The sequence below is a fragment of the Eurosta solidaginis genome, chromosome 4, assembly GCF_040869045.1.
Source record: "Eurosta solidaginis isolate ZX-2024a chromosome 4, ASM4086904v1, whole genome shotgun sequence".
In the NCBI taxonomy this organism is placed as follows: domain Eukaryota; kingdom Metazoa; phylum Arthropoda; class Insecta; order Diptera; family Tephritidae; genus Eurosta; species Eurosta solidaginis.
Genome location: NC_090322.1, coordinates 39287193 through 39311730, shown reverse-complemented (window position 1 = coordinate 39311730; position 24538 = coordinate 39287193). Strand labels below are relative to the sequence as shown.

Here is a 24538-nt window from a genome sequence, read left to right as displayed (position 1 = left end):
GTTAAGTTCGGGTGTAACCGAACATTACATACTCAGTTGAGAGCTATAGTGACAACATAAGGGAAAATAACCATGTAGGAAAATGAACCGAGGGAAACCCTGGAATGTGTTTGTATGACATGCGTATCAAATGAAAGGTATTAAAGAGTATTTTATGAGGGAGTGGGCCATAGTTCTATAGGTGGACGCCATTTAGGGATATAGCCATAAAGGTGGATCAGGGTTGACTCTAGAATGCGTTTGTACGATATGTGTATCAAATTAAAGGTGTTAATGAGTGTTTTAAAAGGGAGTGGGCCTTAGTTCTGTGGATGGACGCCTTTTCGGGATATCGCCATAAACGTGGACCAGGGTGACTCTAGAATGCGTTTGTACAATATGGGTATCAAATGAAAGGTGTCAATGAGTATTTTAAATGGGCGTGGGCTTAGTTCTATAGGTGGACGCCTTTTTGAGATATCGCCATAAAGGTGGATCAGGGGTGACTCTAGAATTTGTTTGTACGATATGGGTATCAAATGAAAGGTGTTAGTGAGTACTTTAAAAGGGCGTGGGCCTTAGTTCTATAGGTGGACGCCGTTTCGAAATATCGCCATAAAGGTGGACCAGGGGTGACTCTAGACTGTGTTTGTACGATATGGGTATCAAATTAAAGGTATTAATGAGGGTTTTAAAAGGGAGTGGTGGTAGTTGTATAGGTGGTCGCCTTTTCGAGATATCGCCATAAAGGTGGACCAGGGGTGACTCTAGAATGCGTTTGTACAATGTGGGTATCAAACGAAAGGTGTTAATGAGTATTTTAAAAGGGAGTGGGCCTTAGTTCTATAGGTGGACGCCGTTTCGAAATATCGCCATAAAGGTGGACCAGGGGTGACTCTAGAATGTGTTTGTACGATATGGGTATCAAATTAAAGGTATTAATGAGGGTTTTAAAAGGGAGTGGTGGTAGTTGTATAGGTGGTCGCCTTTTCGAGATATCGCCATAAAGGTGGACCAGGGGTGACTCTAGAATGCGTTTGTACAATGTGGGTATCAAACGAAAGGTGTTAATGAGTATTTTAAAAGGGAGTGGACCTTAGTTATATAGGTGGACGCCGTTTCGAAATATCGCCATAAAGGTGGACCAGGGGTGACTCTAGAATGTGTTTGTATGATGGGGGTATCAAATGAAAGGTGTTAATGAGTATTTTTAAAAGGGAGTGGGCCTTCGTTCTATAGGTGGTCGCCTTTTCGAGATATCGCCATAAAGGTGGACCAGGGGTGACTCTAGAATATGTTTGTACGATATGGGTATCAAATGAAAGGTGTTAATGAGTATTTTAAAAGGGCGTGGGGCTTAGTTCTATAGGTGTGCGCCTTTTCGAGATATCGCCATAAAGGTGGACCATGGGTGACTCTAGAATGTGTTTGTACGATGTGGGTATCAAATGAAAGGTGTTAATGAGTATTTTTAAAAGGGAGTGAGCCTTCGTTCTATAGGTGGACGCCGTTTCGAAATATCGCCATAAAGGTGGAACAGGGTTGACTCTATAATATGTTTGTACGATATGGGTATCAAATACAAGGTATTAATGAGGGTTTTAAAAGGGAGTGGTGGTAGTTGTATAGGTGGTCGCCTTTTCCAGATATCGACCAAAATGTGGACCAGGGTGACCCAGAACATCATCTGTTGGATACCGCTAATTTATTTATATATGTAATACCTGCCAAGATTTCAAGGATTTTTTATTTCGCCCTGCAGAACTTTTTCATTTTCTTCTACTTAATATGGTAGGTGTCACAACCATTTTACAAAGTTTTTTCTAAAGTTATATTTCGCGTCAATAAACCAATCCAATTACCATGTTTCATCCCTTTTTTCGTATTTGGTATAGAATTATGGCATTTTTTTTATTTTCGTAATATTCGATATCGAAAAAGTGGGCGTGGTCATAGTCGGATTTCGTTTATTTTTTATACCAGATGAGTTCAGATAAGTACGAGAACTAAGTTCAGTAGAGATATGTCGATTTTTGCTCAAGTTATCGTGTTAACGGCCATGCGGAAGGACAGACGGATGACTGTGTATAAAAACTGGGCGTGGCTTCAACCGATTTCGCCCATTTTCACAGAAAACAGTTAGCGTCATAAAATCTATGCCTCTACCAAATTTCAAAAGGATTGGTAAATTTTTGTTCGACTTATGGCATTAAAAGTATCCTAGACAAATTAAATGAAAAAGAGCGGAGCCACGCCCATTTTGAAATTTTCTTTTATTTTTGTATTTTGTTGCACCATATCATTATTGAAGTTGAATGTTGACATTATTTACTTATATACTGTAAAGATATTAAATTTTTTGTTAAAATTTTACGTAAAAAAAAAAATTTTTTTTAAAAGTGGGCGTGATCCTTCTCCGATTTTTATTAAGCGTACATATAGTAATAGGAGTAAGGTTCCTGCCAAATTTCATCATGATATCTTCAACGACGGCCAAATTACAGCTTGCAAAAGTTTTAAATTACCTTCTTTTAAAAGTGGGCGGTGCCACGCCCATTGTCCAAAATTTTACTAATTTTCTATTCTGCGTCATAAGTTCAACTCACCTACCAAGTTTCATCGCTTTATCTGTCTTTGGTAATGAATTATTGCACTTTTTCGGTTTTTCGAAATTTTCGATATCGAAAAAGTGGGCGTGGTTATAGTCCGATATCGGTCATTTTAAATAGCGATCTGAGATGAGTGCTCAGGAACCTGCATACCAAATTTCATCAAGATACCTCAAAGCAGATGGACGGACGGACATGGCTCAATCAAAGTTTTTTTTCGATCCTGATGATTTTGATATATGAAAGTCTATATCTCGATTCCTTTATACCTTTACAACCAACCGTTATCCAATCAAACTTAATATACTCTGTGAGCTCTGCTCAACTGAGTATAAAAATAATATAAAATACATATAAGAAGTGCAACACTATGACTAGCGCTCCTACCTGGGACTAACGGGCGCTTAACTATAAGCTTAAACAAAGAGATGATGGGTAAAATGATACACCTTAAATGAATGCTGGAGAATTGTAGAGCGTTTCCTACAATTGTTTAACCGAAAAACTAAATGGGCGAACACCTTGGCTTTAATATAGATATTTTAATTTGAGCAACTTCACTTGATCACGATTACAAATTGAATGATTCTTACGCTGTAAAAAATTAGTCATAGGAATTTTCCATGGAAAAGTCCTGTTATTTCAAATTGACAAAATACAAAAATTATACATCGGATGATTTCATGAGAAGGCTAATTATAATATGATAGGTGCGAAAAGTATGATATGAAATTCTGCTTGTAATTATGTATGACCGTATTTAGACACATATGTTTGTATCCATAGCAACATGTATGTATGTATGCTTGTGATGTATGCTGCAGTGATTAGTGGGTGGCTAGCAATAATGCTCTCCAACGTAGAAATTAGTAAAGACTAGTGACAACAGTGCAGTGATATTACGAGCTATGTATGTATGTATCAAAAATGTGTATTTTCGATATTTTTATATACAAGTGGGTGTGACTAATTCGATTTTAAAATTTTTTTATGAAGTTCGCTTACCAATTTGCAAAAACATAGCTCAAAGGATGTACGAGTTATCGCACTTGAAAGTCCAAAAATCTTATTTGGAAAGTAGGCGGTGCCACGCCCATTGTCCAACAAAATTATGTGGATCAACTACATGCAATTCAAATAACGTGGTTTCTTTAGATACTCAAATATCGCATGTTCTGTGCGGAAGTTTCTATATACAGAAAGGGGCTGGCTACTGACCGATTACGCCCATTTTTTTTTAGAAAGCTTTCCCAAATTAGCAGAATGCGGTTTAAAAATTTTCACTCTAATAGTTGTATTGAAGCGAAATTTATTGCAAAAATACACTGCAAGTTCACCATTTATACTAAGAGATTTTCGATCTAGTTTGTTTATGATAAAATTCTAGTATTATTAACATAAATTTTCAAAAGTCCATAAGGTTTTAAATTTTAGGAATCCAGGAGAATCTATTGGTACCAAATTTTTTTAATTCGGATAAGCCGTTTCTTTGTTATCAAGCGGGACTTTTATTTCGGCCTTAAAAAATAGTCTTGATTTAACTTTTATTTTTAAAAGTCCGAGTTTAACTAGTTCTATCGGACTAAAAAAAATAAAAATACAGATTTTACTTTTATATGTGGACTTTTATGGAAAAAGTTTTTTGACCAGAACTTTTTCGACTCCGAAAAAAAAAATAATTATTATTTTCCGTCCCTGACTACAAGTTTTGTTCGAACAATCAAGTGTGGCAACTACATGCGAGAGAAGAAATTGAGAATGAGCTGAGCTGCAACGGAAAGAATTGAGAATCACTTTTGTGACTACTATTTTCATTTCTATTTGCAAAGCGAAGTTCAAAACTATAAATTAAACAAATTATAAAATATAAAATTTGGTGAAAGTGCGTTTAATAAAACAAAATAATAAAGTGTATAATGTTTAACGTGTGCCAGCATATTTGATGTACGCCCAATTGAAGTGCGGTTAGTAATGTAGCAAGCATGCGTATTTATGTATTCACATATTTACGTATGTATGTATGTATATGTCAACTAAACTAAACGGTCAATTACGAATCAACGATTTGTGCGCAGTTGATTCAACATCTTGTTCCGATGGATAAAAATTGACAGAAATTTCGGTTAAATTGACCCGTATTTCGGTCATTTTGCCAGTATTTTTCTTTCAATGTAATAACTCTATAGGAAAAAGAGGGCCAGCAACACAATTTTGCAATGGAATGGTTTTCTTCTGCTTGAAATAACTTTGCTTTTCTATCTCAGATAAAATACTTTTCTTAAAGGCATTCTGAAGTCAGTTATATCCTAAAATTTGAGCAAGAAGGCTGAATAAAAGCTTGCTGTATTTACCAATGCATTCCAATAATTGTCAATGACAAAAAAAGCAGCACCTTTCTATGGCTTTGAACTAAGCAATCCTACGAGCCTTTGACTTCATATCGCAGATTTTTAAATTATCTAAGCAACCGCTTAGTGGCATCACGAGATTTCCAACAAGGTGCGGATAGGAGCCCAGCATTTCCAAAGACCATTTGACAGCATTAAGTAGTTTGTATATTTAGACAAGAAACTTGTGCCTTTCGTTTGAACTGGCCTTGTAGAGTGATGCGATGATACATATGTATTTACTTACTTGCTTACTTAATAAGCGCTTAACCGTTTTAAAGGCTTTAGCGGTCCAACAAGCCGCGCCAGTCGCTTCTTTTTTGGCCTAATTGGCAACACCAAGGTAGTTTATATCGAAAACGCGGGCTAAAATATCGTTGAACCCAAAACCGGGCCAAGGAAGTAGTTGTGCTGCGGCTGCCGGAAAATAATATATTTAAGACGGCCATACAACTGTCAATGTGACACGTGCAAAGGATGGTTGCATTGAGCGAGGATATTGGGATAGTCCCCAATATTTTTTGACCATGAAATTTTCACAAAACTTGTTGTTGATGTAGCAGTGCTTCGTCCCATGCAATAGGTGCGACTACTCACACATGTTCATCAATATCCTCTAACGGAAGTCAAAGTAAACAAGCAGTTTCAGCAGGGGTGGACCAAAGAGAAAGGTGTATCAGAAGCGCTGGTTCCTCATTGCAATCGGAAAGAAGGTTGGAGTCATGTGGAGACACGTTGCATGGTTGGTGTTATGTGCGGGCACGTTGCAAGCAGGACATACATTATATGTATATGCCGGGGTTGTCAGAGTTTAACCTGGTGCAGTATCCAGATCGACGATTAGTTAGAGTGACGCACGCCTACCTTGGGAGGTTGCTTTCCTCTACTGCGAGAGTAGGGTATTTGACTTTAGGAGGCAAGACGGGTTTTGGTGGTTATCTCTGAGGAGCTTTTTGTGCTTGCGGAGATTACTTCTTAAGTCCCCGGCAGGCGGAACCGCTTTAATCAGATGTTGGTGGCCTGTATTATCTTGTGAGTAACCTTTGAGCTCGGCGGCGCGTAGCATGCAAGCGCCCGGCCAATTTTTCTTTAAGTGGTAACGAGTGCCCTTTATCTTTACTTCAAGTGGTGTCGGCAGGGGATTTGAGGATTTTATTCAGGTACAATTGCGGATCCTGATAGAGTCAACCACGTCACGTTACTGCAAACTTGGTAGGACCTCTCTTCCTCGTTGCCTTAAAAGGTTGGCCGCAAGTTATTTATCTGATGGTTGCCGGTTGTTGTGGCTGTTGTTTATTAACGACAAAGACACTCCGCGAAGGTTTTTTGGGGAGTTTATTCTTTGCCGGATATAGATCCGGTACGTTCCGGTAACAAACCACCATTTAGGTACTAGCCGGACCATCTCGGGAACGATTAATATGACCACCTTCAACAGGAACTGTTTGGTCAGCATCTCATTTCTCTCCCTAATGGGGAGTATTCTCGCCTCATTATGCAGATGGTGTTCTGGGGACATAAGAAGACATCCCGTGGCGATTATGAGAGCAGTATTTTGGCAGGCCTGTAGCTTCTTCCAGTGGGTAATTTTTAGGCTTGGCGACCATATGGGTGACGCGTAGCACGTAATCGGCTGGCTAATTGCTTTGTATGTAGTCATGAGAGTTTCTTTATCTTTTCCCCAAGTACTGCCAGCGAGGGATTTGAGGATTTTGTTAAGGCTCTGAATTCTCGGAACAATTGCGGCTGCGTGCTCACCAAAATGAAGATCCTGATCAATCGTCACACCCAAGATTTTGGGGTGTAGGACAGTCGGTAGCGTAGTGCCATCGACGTGGATGTTCAAAATGGTCGACATTTGGGACGTCCATGTTGTAAATAATGTCGCGGAAGATTTAGTCGGTGATAATGCCAGGTTTCGCGAGGCGAAACAACTGGAGAGATCAGGGAGGTAGCCGTTTATTCTATTGCATAACTCATCGATCTGTGGGTCTAGGCCTGTGGCCATTATTGTGCAGTCATCGGCGTAGGAAACGATTGTGACTCCTTCCGGTGGTGAAGGTAGCTTAGATATGTAGAAATTAAATAAAAGTGGGGACAGGACATCACCCTGTGGCACCCCTTGTTTAATTCTTTTTGGTTTTGATGTTTCGTTTCTAAATTGCACCGATGCCTGCCGACCACCCAGATAATTTGCGGTCCACCTTTTAAGACATGGGGGAAGTGTAGACCCTTCAAGGTCTTGCAGTAACGAGCCATGGTTGACCGTATCAAAAGCTTTTGATAGGTCTAGCGCTACGAGTACTGTTCTATGGTGGGGGTTTTGATTTAAACCGCAATTTATCTGGGTCCTAATGGCATTTAGCGCGGTGGTAGTGCTATGGAGTTTTCTGAAGCCATGCTGATGATAGGCTAGCTGCAAATTTGCTTGGAAATAGGGGAGCCAAATGGCTTCAAGCGTCTTTGCTACTGGCGATAGGAGAGATATCGGACGATACGACTCTCCTATGTTAGCTGGTTTCCCAGGCTTTAGTAGCGGGACCACCTTGGCCATTTTTCGGGTATAACAAAGGCGGAAAGAGACAGGTTGAAGACATGCGCTAAATATTTGAAACCCTCTTTCCCTAGGCTTTTAAGCATCGGCATGGCTATGCCGTCTGGGCCCACTGCTTTGGATGGTTTAGCGTGACCAATGGCGTCCTGAACCTCTTTAGCGGTGATGGTGATTGGTGAAGCGCTGAATTTGTGTTTATGTGCGTGTCTGTTGGCCCTCCGTCTATCTTTGTCGACCGTAGAATTCATTATATATTGTCGGCAGAAAGCGCTCGCGCATTTTTTCGCATCCGACAGCACTTTATAGCCAAAGGCGATGGAAACTTTGTCTTTGTTCCTAGACGGATTTGATAGGGACTTTGCGGTGGACCAAAGTTTACCCACACCGGTAGAGAGGTTACAACCTCTTAGGTGGACCTCCCATTTCGCCCGCTTGTGTTCATCCACAAGCAATCTGATGCGTTGGTTTATATCCCTTATTTGGGGATCGCCTGGATCAAGCTGTCTTATAAGGTCACGTTCTCTCGCTAAGTTTGCGGCCTCCGCTGGGAAGTGGGCCGAATTTCGGGAATTCTCCCGGCGGGAATGAAACGTGCCGAAGCGGATTCAATGACCTTGCGGAAGGCACGCTCCCCTTGGCAGTCATCAGTCGGGATAGGGAGGACAGCAAAGAGGTTGTCTGTAAAAGATTTATATTCGTCCCACTTTCCTTTTTTGAAGTTTATGAAAGTGCGTTTTTCTGTGACGATGAAGTCGGCGGTACGTTCGAGCGAAATAAGTATAGGCAGGTGGTCGGATGCCAATGTTACCATCGGCTGCCAGTTGACGCAGTTTACGAGTTCTGCGCTCACGATTGAGATATCTGGCGAACTGTGACAGCTTCCTACCATACGCGTGGGGGCGTCTCCGTTTATTGTGCAGAACGTCGTTTCTTCTATTTGATCCGCCAACATCTCACCCCTACTGTCCGCCCGCAAATTTGAATGCCATAGATCGTGATGGGCATTGAAATCGCCTAAGATAATGCGATTGTTGCCAGTGAGTAAGGCTCTGATATTAGGGCGGTATCCACTGGGGCAACAGGTGGCACGAGGGATGTAGATGTTGATGATTTCTAGGTTTGCATCGTTCAAAGACATTGTCCCTGCGGTCGATGCAGGATCAAATATATAATATTGCACAGAGTGGTGTATGATAACGCGAGGCCGCCTCCATTTCCGCTCTCGCAATCTTTTCTATGGACATTATACCCAGAGCAGGTCTGCAATGCAGATCTTGCTGTGAGTTTATTCTCTTGAATCGCATTAATGCGGATGTTGTGCCGCTTCATGAAATCGACTATCTCCGTAATCTTCCCAGTTAGTCCATTACAGTTTAACTGCAGAATTCTGAAGTGCATAGGGGGGACGTCGCCACTCTGTGGGTAAGTGACGGGTGACTACGCCTGGGTTGAGGAAGGCTAGGATGCAATTGCTGTTGTGGCCCTGGGACTGGGCGTCCTTGGGCAAGCATTGGGTACCCGGATGATTTGGGTTTGCGACCTGGCAGCATGGCGCGATGAAACCCATCGGGGGGTTGCCGTCGCGGAGACCAGAACATCTAGGAAGGTGCACCACCCAAGGCAGGAGCTGCATTGGGCGGATGGCGCAAACATATATATTCTGTGCTGGCAAACGGTTCAAACGGAGGTAGAGACTAAGAGTATGTTTCCCTGACCTACACGATTGCTGCCGGAAAAGAGGGGGGAGAAGACGGGGGCAGGGGCTGATGCTCAGCATTGCTACCGACTCTTCTACGAAGATAGTAGTTATGAGTGGTAGCAGCTGTTTGAGTTGTTCTCGCCGTGGGGCGCGAGCAGCAGCGGGTACTTGTTGTGGCTAGCTGAGCAGCGGGGCTGCTGGCTGGTAGTGCGGGGGGGGGGGGGGGGGGGCGCTTAGGCGTAGACTAAGGGACGCCCTTGGGCGTGAACAGGAAGGAGCCATAAAAAAATTTATAAAAGTTACGTGGACGTCGGGTTTGGGGGTCAAGCCCAGAACAACCTGTCCGATGCAACCATCCCTTACACGAGACACACTGAACAGAGTATGACCGTCCTAAAAAGATTCTATTTCCGGCAGATGCAGCAAAACCATTTCTCAGGACCAGGATCAGGAGACGGACCCAGATTGGATTCGAAACCTTCCCGGAGCGAGATAATATGGAGCAGTCCCGCTGCAAGGAGCTGCTGGGAGGATGACAATTTGTGGGAGGGACCCAACAAATTAAATGGGGTTACACTGAAATGACAGTCCTTGGTCGGGAAAAATCCCGAGTCGCTCCGGTACATAGAACCGACTGCCTTGGGAAGCGACATACACAATGTTTGTCCTGCTTGTAATGTGTCCTCATATGACACCAACCAGCTTTTCAAATGCAACGTGAAACCAACGTCTCTAACACCCGTCTCTCTCTCTGGTCCACCCATGTTGAAGCTGTAATTTTGCTGGTACTCATTTTATACTCGTTCTTTTTCGACATCGAATTACGGGGTGCCGGAACGGTATTGGGCAGATGTCCCAAACGTATATATTTTGTCCTGGCAAACGACTGACAGAAACCAGGAGTATTGTCTCCCTGATGTTCTCTTGTGCTGGTGCCGAAAAGAAGAGGAAAATACGGGTCAGGGGCTGATGCTCGGCATCGCTCTCAGATAAGCGAGGTACTTGTTGTAGCTTGTTGAGAACGGGTGCTGTTAGAAGATAATGGAAAAGGCGCAATCTATGGTACGCTCTAGGGCGACAAGAGCAAGGTGCCACAATGGTTTTACAAAAATGATGGGTCGAAGTATGCTGGAATCTAGCCCAGAACAAAACACCCCGTTCGATGTCACTATCTTTGCACGTGAGACACTGACAAGCGTGAGAGCGGCGGGAATAAATTGGCTTCCGGAAAGCACACCAAAACCACTTCTCTGGGCCGGGGTTAGGTTCAACACCTTCCCGGAGCAAGAGAGTAGGGAGCAGTCTCGCTGCAACGATCTGCTCCGAGGATTATAATTTTCAGAAGAGATGGGTAATAGTCTAGTTGAGGGGTCGACTGCTAATACGGTTTTTCTTTAATATCTTTTGAACGAGTTAATATTTTTATTTTCCGCCTTCGGATTATTAATACTGATGTCAAGGCGCGTCGTTTGACACCTCTCTCGATATTTTTGGTAGCGTATTAGCAGTCGACCCCTCAACTAGACTATTACCAAGAGATGCAAGAAATTGAATGGTTTTACACCGAAATGACCACCGGAGTCGCTCCAGTACATAGAACCCACTGCACAGGAAAGCTTTCGTTTTTATCGTCCTGTTTAGCTACGTAAGAGCATAATCATTTAGCAGTTAGATCGACGTAAACAAATGCGCATATTTGGCGCCAACCGCCAACTATCAAAATCTAGCAAAGTATATAACGTATGTAATTTCGCAATCTCGCACTCACCTGATATTGGATGGAGTCAAAACCCTCCAATGCCGCCAAACGCCAGTTAATTGCCAAAAGGCAATTTTCACCTGAATCCCATGCAAACAGCATATCATCCTTACATTCTAACAAATTTTGCGTATGATTACGCTCCGCCGGCAGACCGGCGCGTATTTTGGCAAACATGGCTGTATGATTTAGTTTTAACGTGTCCGTGCTGCCGGTAGACATTTTTGTAAACACTATGATATACAATAACAAATGGAAAACACAAATTCACTATAATTTCACAATTTGTAATCAAATACGCAATTTGCGACCGGAAAAAATTCACTTCAATTGAAACAAAAACAAAAATTAGTTCACCAGCTGATGAGATGTCGCATATCGTTCTGACAGCTATTTGTTTACAATTGGGTAGACGTTTAAAGAGCTCACAACTAGATGGCGTTGTAAATGAATTTGGTGAAAATTATATGAAATTAGGGTGAATTCGAATTGGTTGACTTCAATAACAAAGCGAAGGCATCCTACAAATTTAAATTAACGTAAATGAAATAACTAAAATTAAATTAAATTATGTTAAATTAAATTAAACTAAATTAAATTATATTAAATTAAATTAAACTAAAGTAAATTAATTTAAATAAAAGAAAATAAAAATTAAAATATGTAAAGCGCGATAACCTCCGAAGGGATTTAGGCCGATCTTCTCTTTTAATTTATGTCGTGCTCCTTTTATATTTTTCCTACAAAATGGCGGGACTGGACCTACTTGTTTTATGCCGACTCCGATCGGCACCTGCAAGGAAAATGAGTTTTGACTGAGATGATTTTCAAAGCAGAAATACACTCGGAGTGCTTGCCAAATCACTGTCGAAGGGCGGCCCGCTTAGGAAAACTTTGTACTAATTGAAAACACTTCTTTCTATAATTTTGATGTTGCTTTGCCGGCGCGCGAACCCAGAATCTTGGGTGTTGTAGGCGGAGTACGCTACAACCACAGCAAAAATAAAATAAAATTAAACTAAATCGCGGGTTCGAATCGAGCTCAAGGCCTAACAATAATTTTTTATCATTATTATTGTTATGATAAATTTTTTCTTAATTGAAAAAATTTTTAAATTAGAATAGAAGAAAGAAAGGCCTTGAGCTCGATTCGAACCCGCGATCTGAAAATCAGTAGGCCGATATAACAACAAAAATTGTTAATACATCCCAGAGCACGGGGAAAAAGTGTCAATAAAATATGACACTAGGGCAGCATTGCCAACAAACAAGTCCAATTTTCACAGCCATTCTGCAACAGATGTCGCAGTGTTGTGAATATCAATTGGCACGAACCAGAATAGAAGTAGGATTAATGAAGACAAACAAAAAACCGCTGTGATGGCTGAATGGTTATAGCAGCGGCGCCTAAACGTTGCCGATGAAGGAATTTAGCAGTTCCCGAAATGGATCTATACAACGAGCTTTGGCAGTTGTCTAAATTTTTTCTTTCTTCTATTCTAATTTAAAAATTTTTTCAATTAAGAAAAAATTTATCATAACAATAATAATGATAAAAAATTATTGTTAGGCCTTGAGCTCGATTCGAACCCGCGATCTTAAAATCAGTAGGCCGATATAACAACAAATAATTAAACCAAATTTAATAATAAAAAATAAAATAAAATTAGCTAAAATTAAATAATGTAATGTTAAAGTAAATAAAGCAAAATAAAATAAAATGTTATAAATGAAATGAAATAAAATGAAATAAAGTAATATAAAATAAAATAAAATACAATAAAATAAAATAAAACAATAGAATAAAACAAAATTGAATAATTTAAATTAAAATAAAATAATATAAAACAAAATAAAATTAAATGAAATAAAATAAAATGAAATGAAATAAAATGAAATAAATTAATATAAAATAAAATAAAGTAAAATAAAATAAAATAAAACAAAATAATATAAAATAAAATAATATAAAGTTAAATAAAATAAAATACAATAAAATAAAATAAAATAAAATAAAAAAATTGAATAAAACAAAATTGAATTATTGAAATTAAAATACAATAATATAAAACAAAATAAAATTAAATGAAATAAAATAAAATGAAATGAAATAAAATGAAATAAATTAATATAAAATAAAATAAAGTAAAATAAAATAAAATAAAACAAAATAATATAAATTAAAATAATATAAAGTTAAATAAAATAAAATACAATAAAATAAGACAAAATAAAATTAAATGAAATAAACTAAAATAAAATGAAATGAAATAAAAAGAAATAAAATAATATAAAATAAAATAAAATGAAATAAAACAAAATAAAATGTTATAAAAAATTTATTTAAACAAAATAAAATAAAATAAAATAAAATAATATAAAGTAAAATAATATAAAATAAAATAAAATAAAATGAAATAAAACAAAATAAAATGTTATACAAAAATTTATTTAAACAAAATAAAATAAAATAAAATAAATAATATAAAGTAAACTAAAATAAAATACAATAAAATAAAATAAAATTAAAAAATTGAATAAAACAAAATTGAATAATTTAAATTAAAGTAAAATAATATAAAACAAAATAAAATTAAATGAAATAAAATAAACTGAAATAAAAAGAAATAAAATAATATAAAATAAAATAAAATAAAATAAAATGAAATAAAACAAAATAAAATGTTATAAAAAATTTATTTAAACAAAATAAAATAAAATAAAATAATATAAAGTAAAATAAAATAAAATACAATAAAATAAAATAAAATTAAAAAATTGAATAAAACAAAATTGAATAATTTAAATTAAAGTATATTATTTTACAAAATAAAATTAATTGAAATAAAATAAACCTAAATGAAATGAAATAAAAGGAAATAAAATAATATAAAATAAAATAAAATAAAATGAAATAAAATGTTATAAAAAATTTATTTAAACAAAATAAAATAAAATAAAATAATATAAAGTAAAATAAAGTAAAATAAAATACAATAAAATTAAAAATTGAATAAAAAGAATTGAATAATTTAAATTAAAGTAAAATAATATAAAAAAATAAAATTAAATGAAATAAAATAAACTGAAATGAAATGAAATAAAATGAAATAAAGTAATATAAAATAAAATAAAATAAAATAAAATAAAATAAAATAAAATAAAATAAAATAAAATATAATAAAATAAAATGAAATAAAATAAAACAAAATAAAATAAATAATATAAAGTAAAATAAAATAAAATACAATAAAATAAAATAAAATAAAATAAAAAATTGAATAAAACAAAATTGAATTATTTAAATTAAAGTAAAATAATATAAAACAAAATAAAATTAAATGAAATAAAATAAACTGAAATGAAATGAAATAAAAAGAAATAAAATAATATAAAATAAAAAAAAAAATAAAATGAAATAAAACAAAATAAAATGTTATAAAAAATTTATTTAAACAAAATAAAATAAAATAAAATAATATAAAGTAAAATAAAATAAAATACAATAAAATAAAATAAAATTTAAAAATTTAATAAAACAAAATTGAATAATTTAAATTAAAGTATATTATTTTACAAAATAAAATTAATTGAAATAAAATAAACTGAAATGAATTGAAATAAAAGGAAATAAAATAATATAAAATAAAATAAAATTAAATAAAATGTTATAAAAAATTTATTTAAACAAAATAAAATAAAATAAAATAATATAAAGTAAAATAAAATACAATAAAATAAAATAAAATTAAAAAATTGAATAAAAAGAATTGAATAATTTAAATTAAAGTAAAATAATATAAAAAAATAAAATTAAATGAAATAAAATAAACTGAAATGAAATGAAATAAAATGAAGTAAAGTAATATAAAATAAAATAAAATAAAATAAAATAAAATAAAATAAAATATAATAAAATAAAATAAAATAAAACAAAATAAAATAAAATAATATAAAGTAAAATAAAATAAAATTAAATTAAAAAATTGATTAAAACAAAATTGAATAATTTAAATTAAAGTAAAATAATATAAAACAAAATAAAATTAAATGAAATAAAATAAACTGAAATGAAATGAAATAAAAAGAAATAAAATAATATAAAATAAAATAAAATGAAATAAAACAAAATAAAATGTTATAAAAAATTTATTTAAACAAAATAAAATAAAATAAAATAATATAAATTAAAATAAAATAAAATACAATAAAATAAAATAAAATTAAAAAATTGAATAAAACAAAATTGAATAATTTAAATTAAAGTATATTATTTTACAAAATAAAATTAATTGAAATAAAATAAACTGAAATGAAATGAAATAAAAGGAAATAAAATAATATAAAATAAAATAAAATGAAATAAAATGTTATAAAAAATTTATTTAAACAAAATAAAATAAAATAAAATAATATAAAGTAAAATAAAATACAATAAAATAAAATAAAATTAAAAAATTGAATAAAAAGAATTGAATAATTTAAATTAAAGTTAAATAATATAAAACAAAGTAAAATTAAATGAAATAAAATAAACTGAAATGAAATGAAATAAAGTAATATAAAATAAAATAAAATAAAATAAAATAAAATACAATAAAATAAAATAAAACAATAGAATAAAACAAAATTTAATAATTTAAATTAAAATAAAATAATATAAAACAAAAGAAAATTAAATGAAATAAAATAAAATGAAATGAAATAAAATAAAATGAAATAAAATAATATAAAATAAAATAAAATAAAGCAAAATAATATATATAAGCATAAAGCCAATAATCATTTCGTCAACAGGCGTGGTACCCAAAACCCTTATGACGACCCTGGAGAAACTAAAATTAGAAAATAAGCTTTTACCTATTCAAAAGGCAGTAATTCTATCAACAACATCCATTGTTCGTTCGTTTTTAGACATTGACATGTAATTTACAGATTATTATGAATTTACCTATGTATATTTAGTATAAATAGTTTTATATGTCTTGTTGTATACAACCGATGTATAATGTATAGCCCAAGGTGGAGATCAAGGAAGAGATAAATAAAAATATAAAATAAAATAATATAAAGTAAAATAAAATAAAATAAAAAAATTTAATAAAACAAAATTGAATAATTTAAATTAAAGTAAAATAATATAAAACAAAATAAAATTCAATGAAATAAAATAAACTGAAATGAAATGAAATAAAATGAAATAAAGTAACATGAAATAAAATAAAATATAATAAAATAAAATAAAACAAAATAAAATTTAAAAATTGAATAAAACAAAATTGAATAATTTAAATTAAAGTAAAATAATATAAAACAAAATAAAATTAAATGAAATAAAATAAACTGAAATGAAATGAAATAAAATGAAATAAAGTAATATAAAATAAAATAAAATAAAATAAAATGTAATAAAATAAAATAAAATAAAATAAAATAAAACAAAATAAAATAAAATTAAATTAAAAAATTGAATAAAACAAAACTGAATAATTTAAATTAAAGTAAAATAATATAAAACAAAATAAAATTAAATGAAATAAAATAAAATGAAATGAAATGAAATAAAATGAAATAAAGTAATATAAAATAAAATACAATAAAATAAAATAAAACAATAGAATAAAACAAAATTGAATAATTTAAATTAAAATAAAATAATATAAAACAAAATAAAATTAAATGAAATAAAATAAAATGAAATGAAATAAAATGAAATAAAATAACATAAAATAAAATAAAATAAAACAAAATAATATAAAATAAAATAATAAAAAGTAAAAAAAAATACAATAAAATAAAATAAAATAAAAAAATTTAATAAAACACAATTGAATAATTTAAATTAAAGTAAAATAATATAAAACAAAATAAAATTAAAAGAAATAAAATAAACTGAAATGAAATGATATAAAATAAAATAAAATAAAATGAAATAAAATAAAATAAAATAAAACAAAATAAAATTAAATGAAATAAAATAAACTGAAATTAAATGATATAAAAAGAAATAAAATAATATAAAATAAAATAAAATGAAATAAAACAAAATAAAATGTTATAAACAATTTATTTAAACAAAATAAAATAAAATAAAATAATATAAAATAAAATAAAATAAAATAAAATGAAATAAAACAAAATAAAATGTTATACGAAAATTCATTTAAACAAAATAAAATAATATAAAGTAAAATAAAATAAAATACAATAAATATGAAAGTCTATATCTATCCCGATTCCTTTAAACCTGTACAATCAACCACTTTCCAATCAAAGTTATAATACCCTGTGTACAAGTACAGCTGGGTATAAAAAAGGAGGAATGGAAATAAAGGAATGATTACTGGAAGTGCACATCAATTGGCTTGTCGATGATTCTGAAACAATTTTGAAAATTCATAAAAGCTAGACAAGTGTTTAGAAGTGAGTAGAACGAATTTTGACTGGATGGAGAGTGGTTATCACTGCCGATTTGAATAACTGGCTTTAATTGTTAAAAATATGCAATTTTAAGTTGAGATCAAAATAACTTTAAAAACTCAAAATTTTACTTACAAAACTCCCTACATATTTTATTTATTCAAAAGAGATCTAAACCTTGAAAACCTGAACGCAGCAGTGAATTGTCTAAAGTCCTGCAGGCTCATCTCAGGACCTGTAACAGTTGTCAATCACGAAAACGTATGGTAGAACGGTCCCTTGGTGCCATTCGTGGGCTTATGCCGCTCTCACGAGGCAACGAACATTCAAAAACGATAGGCGCCGACCTCCTCCACTTACATATTCTAGGTTTCGTGCGAGCAATTACCAAGAACTGGCGTTTTACCCACGTAAGGGATGGCACATCTTGATCGTCAGATGCGTATTTTTACCATGTTAGGCGCGGCATCTGGCACATACTGCTTTGACGGCACATGTGTGTCTGTTCTGTTAGGAGCGGCACAAAACGACGTCTATTTTTCTATTGTTAGGGGCGGTCGAGTACGAGTCTTTTGAAAAAAGTGATAGACTGAAAAAAAAAAAACTAAAAAGGGTAGTCGAAAAATAAGTTCGTCTTTTATGGGCGGCAAAGAAAGAGAAAAGTTTACGGTGCAGAGGGTCTGATCCCCAGTGCCGGCGGTAGATGGTAAGCGAGAAACCAAACTGGCCTACAGATCCAGCGAATTCTAAGGATATGGAGCTGTACCCTAACCTACATAGTCTGCAAATGCTATTGGAAGTCAAAGAACTTTTTCTTTGTTCAAGCACGCCCTTGTGAGCACGGAAAAAGAAATTTCAGAGTCTGGTATGGAGGGCAATATCAGATATCGGTTGAGAAGTTTAACCATTGCCAGCGCTAACGAAGATGAGCCTTCAGCACTGGTCAGCGCCGACGATGAAATAGACTTCGATGCTGGGAGCGTATTGAAATAAAATAACCTGAAATGAAATTAAATAAAATGAAATAAAGTAATATAAAATAAAATAAAATAAAATAAAATAAAATAAAATATAATAAAATAAAATAAAATAATATAAAGTAAAATAAAATAAAACAATAGAAAAAAACAAAATTGAATAATTTAAATTAAAATAAAATAATATAAAACAAAATAAAATTAAATGAAATAAAATAAAATGAAATGAAATGAAATAAAATGAAATAAAATAATATAAAATAAAATAAAACAAAATAATATAAAATAAAATAATATAAAGTAAAATAAAATAAAATACAATAAAATAAAATAAAATAAAAAATTGAATAAAACAAAATTGAATAATTTAAATAAAAGTAAAATAATATAAAACGAAATAAAATTAAATGAAATAAACTAAAATAAAATGAAATGAAATAAAAAGAAATAAAATAATATAAAATAAAATAAAATGAAATGAAATAATATAAAGTAAAATAATATAAAATAAAATAAAATAAAAAAATTTAATAAAACAAAATTGAATAACTTAAATTAAAGTAAATGAAATGAAATAAAATGAAATAAAATAATATAAAATAAAATAAAATAAAATGAAATAAAATAAAATAAAATAAAACAAGTAAGGAAGGCAAAGTTCGGGTGTAACCGAACATTACATACTCAGCTGAGAGCTTTGGAGACAAAATAAGGGAAAATCAACATTTAGCAAAACAAACCTAGGGTAACCCTGGAATGTGCTTTTATGACATGGGTTTCAAATGGAAGGTATTAAAGAGTATTTAAAAGGGAGTGCGCCATAGTTCTATAGGTGGACGCCATTTCGGGATATCACCATAAAGACCAGGGGTGACTCTAGAATGTGTTGTACGATATGGGTATTAAATGAAAGGTGTTAATGAGTATTTTAAAAGGGAGTGGGCCTTAGTTATATAGGTGGATGCCTTTTCCAGATATAGAAATAAAGGTGGACCAGAGGTGACTCTGGAATGTGTTTATACAATACGGGTATCAAATTAAAGGTATTAATAAGGTTTTTAAAAGGAAGTGGCCCTTAGTTGTATATGTGAAGGCGTTTTCGAGATATCGACCAAAATGTGGATCAGGGTGACCCAGAACATCTTCTGTCGGGTACCGCTAATTTATTTATATATGTTATACCACGAACAGTATTCCTGCCAAGATTCCAAGGGCTTTTGATTTCGTCGTGCAGAACTTTTTAATTTTCTTCTACTTAATATGGTAGGTGTCACACCCATTTTACAAAGTTTTTTCTAAAGTTATATTTTGCGTCAATAAACCAATCTAATTACCATATTTTATCTCTTTTTTCATATTTGGTACAGAATTATACCATTTTTTAATATTTCGTAATTTTCGATATCGAAAAAGTTGGCGTGGTCATAGTCGGATTTCGTTCATTTTTTATACCAAGATAAAGTGAGTTCAGATAAGTACGTGAACTAAGTTTAGTAAAGATATATCGATTTTTGCTCAAGTTATTGTGTTAACGGCCGAGCGGAAGGATAGACGGTCGGTTCAAAAAAAAAAACAAACCAAAAAAGCTCTGAATATGGTGTTTTCGAACCGGCCATGTAGATAAACTCAATGTAAACTCTTACCTGCACCTTCGAAAGCTCGCTATGCCTAGGATTGTATCGATATATGAATACGATAACTTGAGTAAATTTTGAGTATGTACATGTTTTTAGACTCAGCTGAGTAGGGCTTACAGAGTATATTAATTTTGTTCGCATAACGGTACCCCGTAACGGCATAAACTAATCCAGATAGATATAGATTTCTATATATCAAAATGATCTGGGCGAAAAAAGAAATTAATTTAGCCATGTCAGTCCGTCCGTTCGTCCGTCTCTTCGTAAACACGATAACTTGAGTATATTTTGAGGTAACTTAACGAAATTTGGTATGTAAGTTCCTGGGCACTCATCTCAGATCGCTATTTAAAATGAACGAAATCGCACTATAACCACGCCCACTTTCTCGATATCGAAAATTTCGAAAAACCGAAAAAGTGCGATAATACATTACCAGAGACGGATAAAGCGATGAAACTTGGTAGGTGGGTTGACCATATGACGCAAAACAGAAAATTAGTAAAATTTTGGACAATGGGCGTGGCACCGCCCACTTTTAAAAGAAGGTAATTTAAAAGTTTTGCAAGGTGTAATTTGGCAGCTGAGTATGTAATGTTCGGTCACACCCGAACTTAGCCATCCTTACTTGTTTTGTTATTATTTTATACATTTATTGCTTAACCATTATTCAGTTCATAGATATCCAATTATTTGCATTGACTCCAACAATTTAATTGCCACTCGAAAAAATTTTTTTATAATTTCCGTACCACAATTCTCTCGGGAATGTCGGCAAATATTTTTATGAACAATATTACATACCTACTTCACTATATATTATGTGCATATGGACATATGAATGAAATACTTCAGACAGAAAAAAAAAGAAATAAAAAAATATTCACAGATAAAATATCAGCAATTAAGCGCAATGACGATGATTCGTTTACAACAAAAACGATATGATTTTTTTTGTCAAATAAAAATAAAAAGTGCATTCTTTTTTAACAAATGTGTGGGTATAATGGCTAGTGCATCAAGATAGGTTGATAATTGTTGAGGACTACACTTCGGCCATTGGTCTATTGTGCCCTCATCTCCTTCACCTTATCCAAGTGACTTTCTTCATGAGACCTAGTAGTTTCCTTGGATTGAAGGTTTGAATGTGGAAATACTCTGGACATGACGTACCCAAAAACTAAGCAATAACTTCTTCTAGGTGTATCTGAAGAATAGGCGTGAAGAAACCTAGTTCTTACCTCCATTTTCTCCCAGGCACAAGTGCGTCCACCACCCCTACACGACTACGCTACCGTATAAATCGGGGGTCCTGAGTTCCACTTTAGAAAAAGTTTTTTCAATTAGAAAACGGTTTTCTAATCGGGGTTGACCCTCGGAAGTGATTTGACAAATACTCCGAGTGCATTTCTGTCATGAAAAGTTTCTCAGTGAAAATTCAGATGCCGCCCGTCCCGCCAATTTGTGGGAAAAACTTAGGAGAGTACGATGGAAGTTGGAGGAGAATCTCGGCCCAAATCTCCTCGGAGGTAAATCGCGCCAAGTTATAATTTTTTTTTTATGTACATCAGTTGCTTTGTAATCGGCCCACCAGTCCGTTACCTGGAACTTATATTATATGGATACCCCGTTCACCCGTGCCCCACCGCTTGTCCACCTGCAGCCAGACGCTGTCTATCGATGCTACATCTATCGCCCATTTCATAAATCAGCGCTTGCTTACAGTTCCCCTCCAATATTACAACTAGATACAATACTCCGCCACGGTGCGTGTGTATGAGTACGTCTTAGCCAAATTCCCATGAGAGAACTTTAGCAAAAGTTTTTATGACAATTCTTGAGTTAAGGACCTCATCCTAAGCAGCGCGAGTCATTATCTTCAGCAGTGTGATTTCGTGTTTATTGTTTTTTTGGTCAGGTGAGATTCAGGCTGCGGCGAAGATAATCAGGGTCCTCACTTTGGGAAATGTTAGGTTATGGAGCCTGACTTTCCCACTCTAACCATAAAGTCGCTATGTTGTTAAGTCTAGTTTGGGTTATTTACCTCATATATCTACCCCCGGCCTACGCTCAGGTTTTCATCTATATATCTCACATTACAAAAACAAAATAGACGATGAAACAGAGTAACAAATCAAGGAAATAACTTCGATGTACGAAAACATGAGCAACGCAGCTGGGAACTACTCAGCAGCACCTTCAATGTGGGAGCTGAGCGTAAGAAGATGGTTCGTAATTGGCTTGTAGTAAGTAGCGGAAAACTTTCTTCGACTATTTATTGTATTGTATTTATGTATTTACAACAAAGAATCAGTTATTTCTAAAATACTCTTACCACTGATGATTTTAGCTCCCAAAGACAATCGACCCGCCAGACATTACAACAAGATGATTGTGGCTATAGAATTGGAAAGTTTTAGCGCAAAACTTTATTTATTTAAATTGCTCAAAAAGTTGGAAGTAAACATTAAAAAAAATTAAACAACAACTTAAATAATGGAACAGCAACAAAAGATAGTTGTTCACTTGCAAATTCAAATAGCCGGATGCGATTGAGTGTTTTCTTATTTCAGTACATTTGTGAAGGGAAGGTTGAATGAGAGACAAGGATGTTGAATGGTGGCAGCCACTTAAAAAGGATGCCTGAACAAGAAAACTGCAGTTGATGGTTCGCTGAATTTATTATATTGACTTTTTAAGTAAATTTTAAAGTAAAAGAGCTGTGTATCTACTGATTGTTAAGTTTTTAAGTCATTTAAACCAGTTGGGATTAAAATCATTCTTAAGAATAATACATACTCGATGAATTTCCAACCGGTTCCAAAAAATTACATTTCTATGACTAGACATTGCGTTTCGCGTGCTGTACTGAACACAAAGTAATTAACAGAAAGACTGTATTCATTCTTTAGGTGTTTTTGTAGCGGAGAGGTAGACTGAAACTGAATGGCTAAGAAAATCTAGCGGAGGTCACAAAAGGATGGTTTGTCCGATACCCGTTAATTATCTTCTAACACCGAACCATAGTCTGAGGCCAAAATGAGTTCAGGCACTAAAGGGCCCATTACTCATACTTAGCATAACCTTGATTTGACTTGAGAACTGTCACTTAAAGTTCTGTTAAATGAACATTGCATGTTACTTATTACTCAAAACTTAGCAACACTTAACTTGACTTAGAAGTCTGTTGAATTTTGATTTTCTATGTAAGTTCTAAGTGACGTTTACATTTTGAGATGCCATTTGTTTGTTTCCATTTCATTTTGACATTTTGTCATACAAATTGACATTTATTTTTATTTTATTAATTAATTTTTACACTCATAAATTAATTGCAGTACACAAAATTTACTTTGTTTAAAAACCACCACTTTTTGTAGCAAATATTTTACAATAAAATGACATCTGATTATGATGCCAGATTGTATGCGCTAAGTGGAGTATAATCGTGGCTAAGTTGCTAAGTTTACGCCAAGTCAAGTCAAGTATATGCTAAGTATCAGTAATGGACCCTTAAGCGTCCTAGTGAGTCAAACTTTGCCTTGTGCTGCAGAAGCCCAACCTAACAGTTGCCGAACCAGGTTAAAAAGTATGTATGCTATTTTATTGCGTGTGAATGATTGGCCACCATACTAAAGCCCCAGACATAAGTAACCTTTTATATTCCTTTTCCAGCTCTGCACTGTCTACAGAGTTTGAAGCATATAATAACCTGGAGATACTAATCTCCTGAAGGAGAGAGTGCTATAAGCAAAGTTCTTCCTTATCAATCTAGTTAGAAGGTAAAATACTTGATACCGCCCATGGCGTAATAAAACAAGACAGGTGAAGTCAATATTACAAAATGGACTCGCACTGACAATTTGGCTAAAAGAAAAAAAGGCTTATCTGAATTTTCTTTTAAACAGCTCTGGCTGTCCCTTTATTTTTTACTACTTAGGCTCAAACTATTACCCTTATTCGTACTTTCACTCTCCTCCACCACCTTTCTCTTGTTCTCTTTACTTTTCCGCACTTCCCTCCAACTTCCCCTACTTTTTCTTCCCATTTACTCTGTTTTCTCTTCTTTTTTATTTCATGTTCCCATTACCAATTTGGAGATATATCGATTTTCTCTCTTTTCCGCACATTACAGGTAGCAAATAGTATCAAGAACTTTGTCTTCCTACAACTTAAAAATTCACAACCGGATTATAAGGGCTCTCAAATTTTCGTTGTTTTATTATTGAGATCGCACTCGGTTTTTATTGCGTCATGCTCCCGTCCTTAAGTTATCCCACCGTAAGTGCCTTTAATATGAATTCATAATATACCTCGCCTTTCTCCTGAAAGCTATGTAATGCAATTGTTATATAAGCTATCATGTACAAGTTTCAATTTAAATAAACAATAAACAAATATGTATATAGATTCCTATCGGTAAACAAACAATGTTTCCTCCGATGACATGAAGTTTGCGTGCTGCCTCAATAACTTAACAGAGTCAAGATTTGAAATGCACTATAAAACCACATAGC

At 33.3% G+C, this 24538-nt stretch overlaps 1 protein-coding gene across 1 annotated transcript in view; it reads right to left on the bottom strand.

Moving 5' to 3' along the window:
* mbo (Nuclear pore complex protein Nup88) overlaps positions 1–11350 on the bottom strand; it is a 282207-nt gene extending 270857 nt beyond the window's left edge. The window contains exon 1 of the mRNA XM_067781281.1: positions 10997–11350. Coding sequence (XP_067637382.1) covers positions 10997–11209 — 213 coding nt within the window. The 5' untranslated portion in view covers positions 11210–11350. The remainder of the gene's footprint in view (positions 1–10996) is intronic.
* Between the last annotated feature and the right edge of the window lie 13188 nt (positions 11351–24538).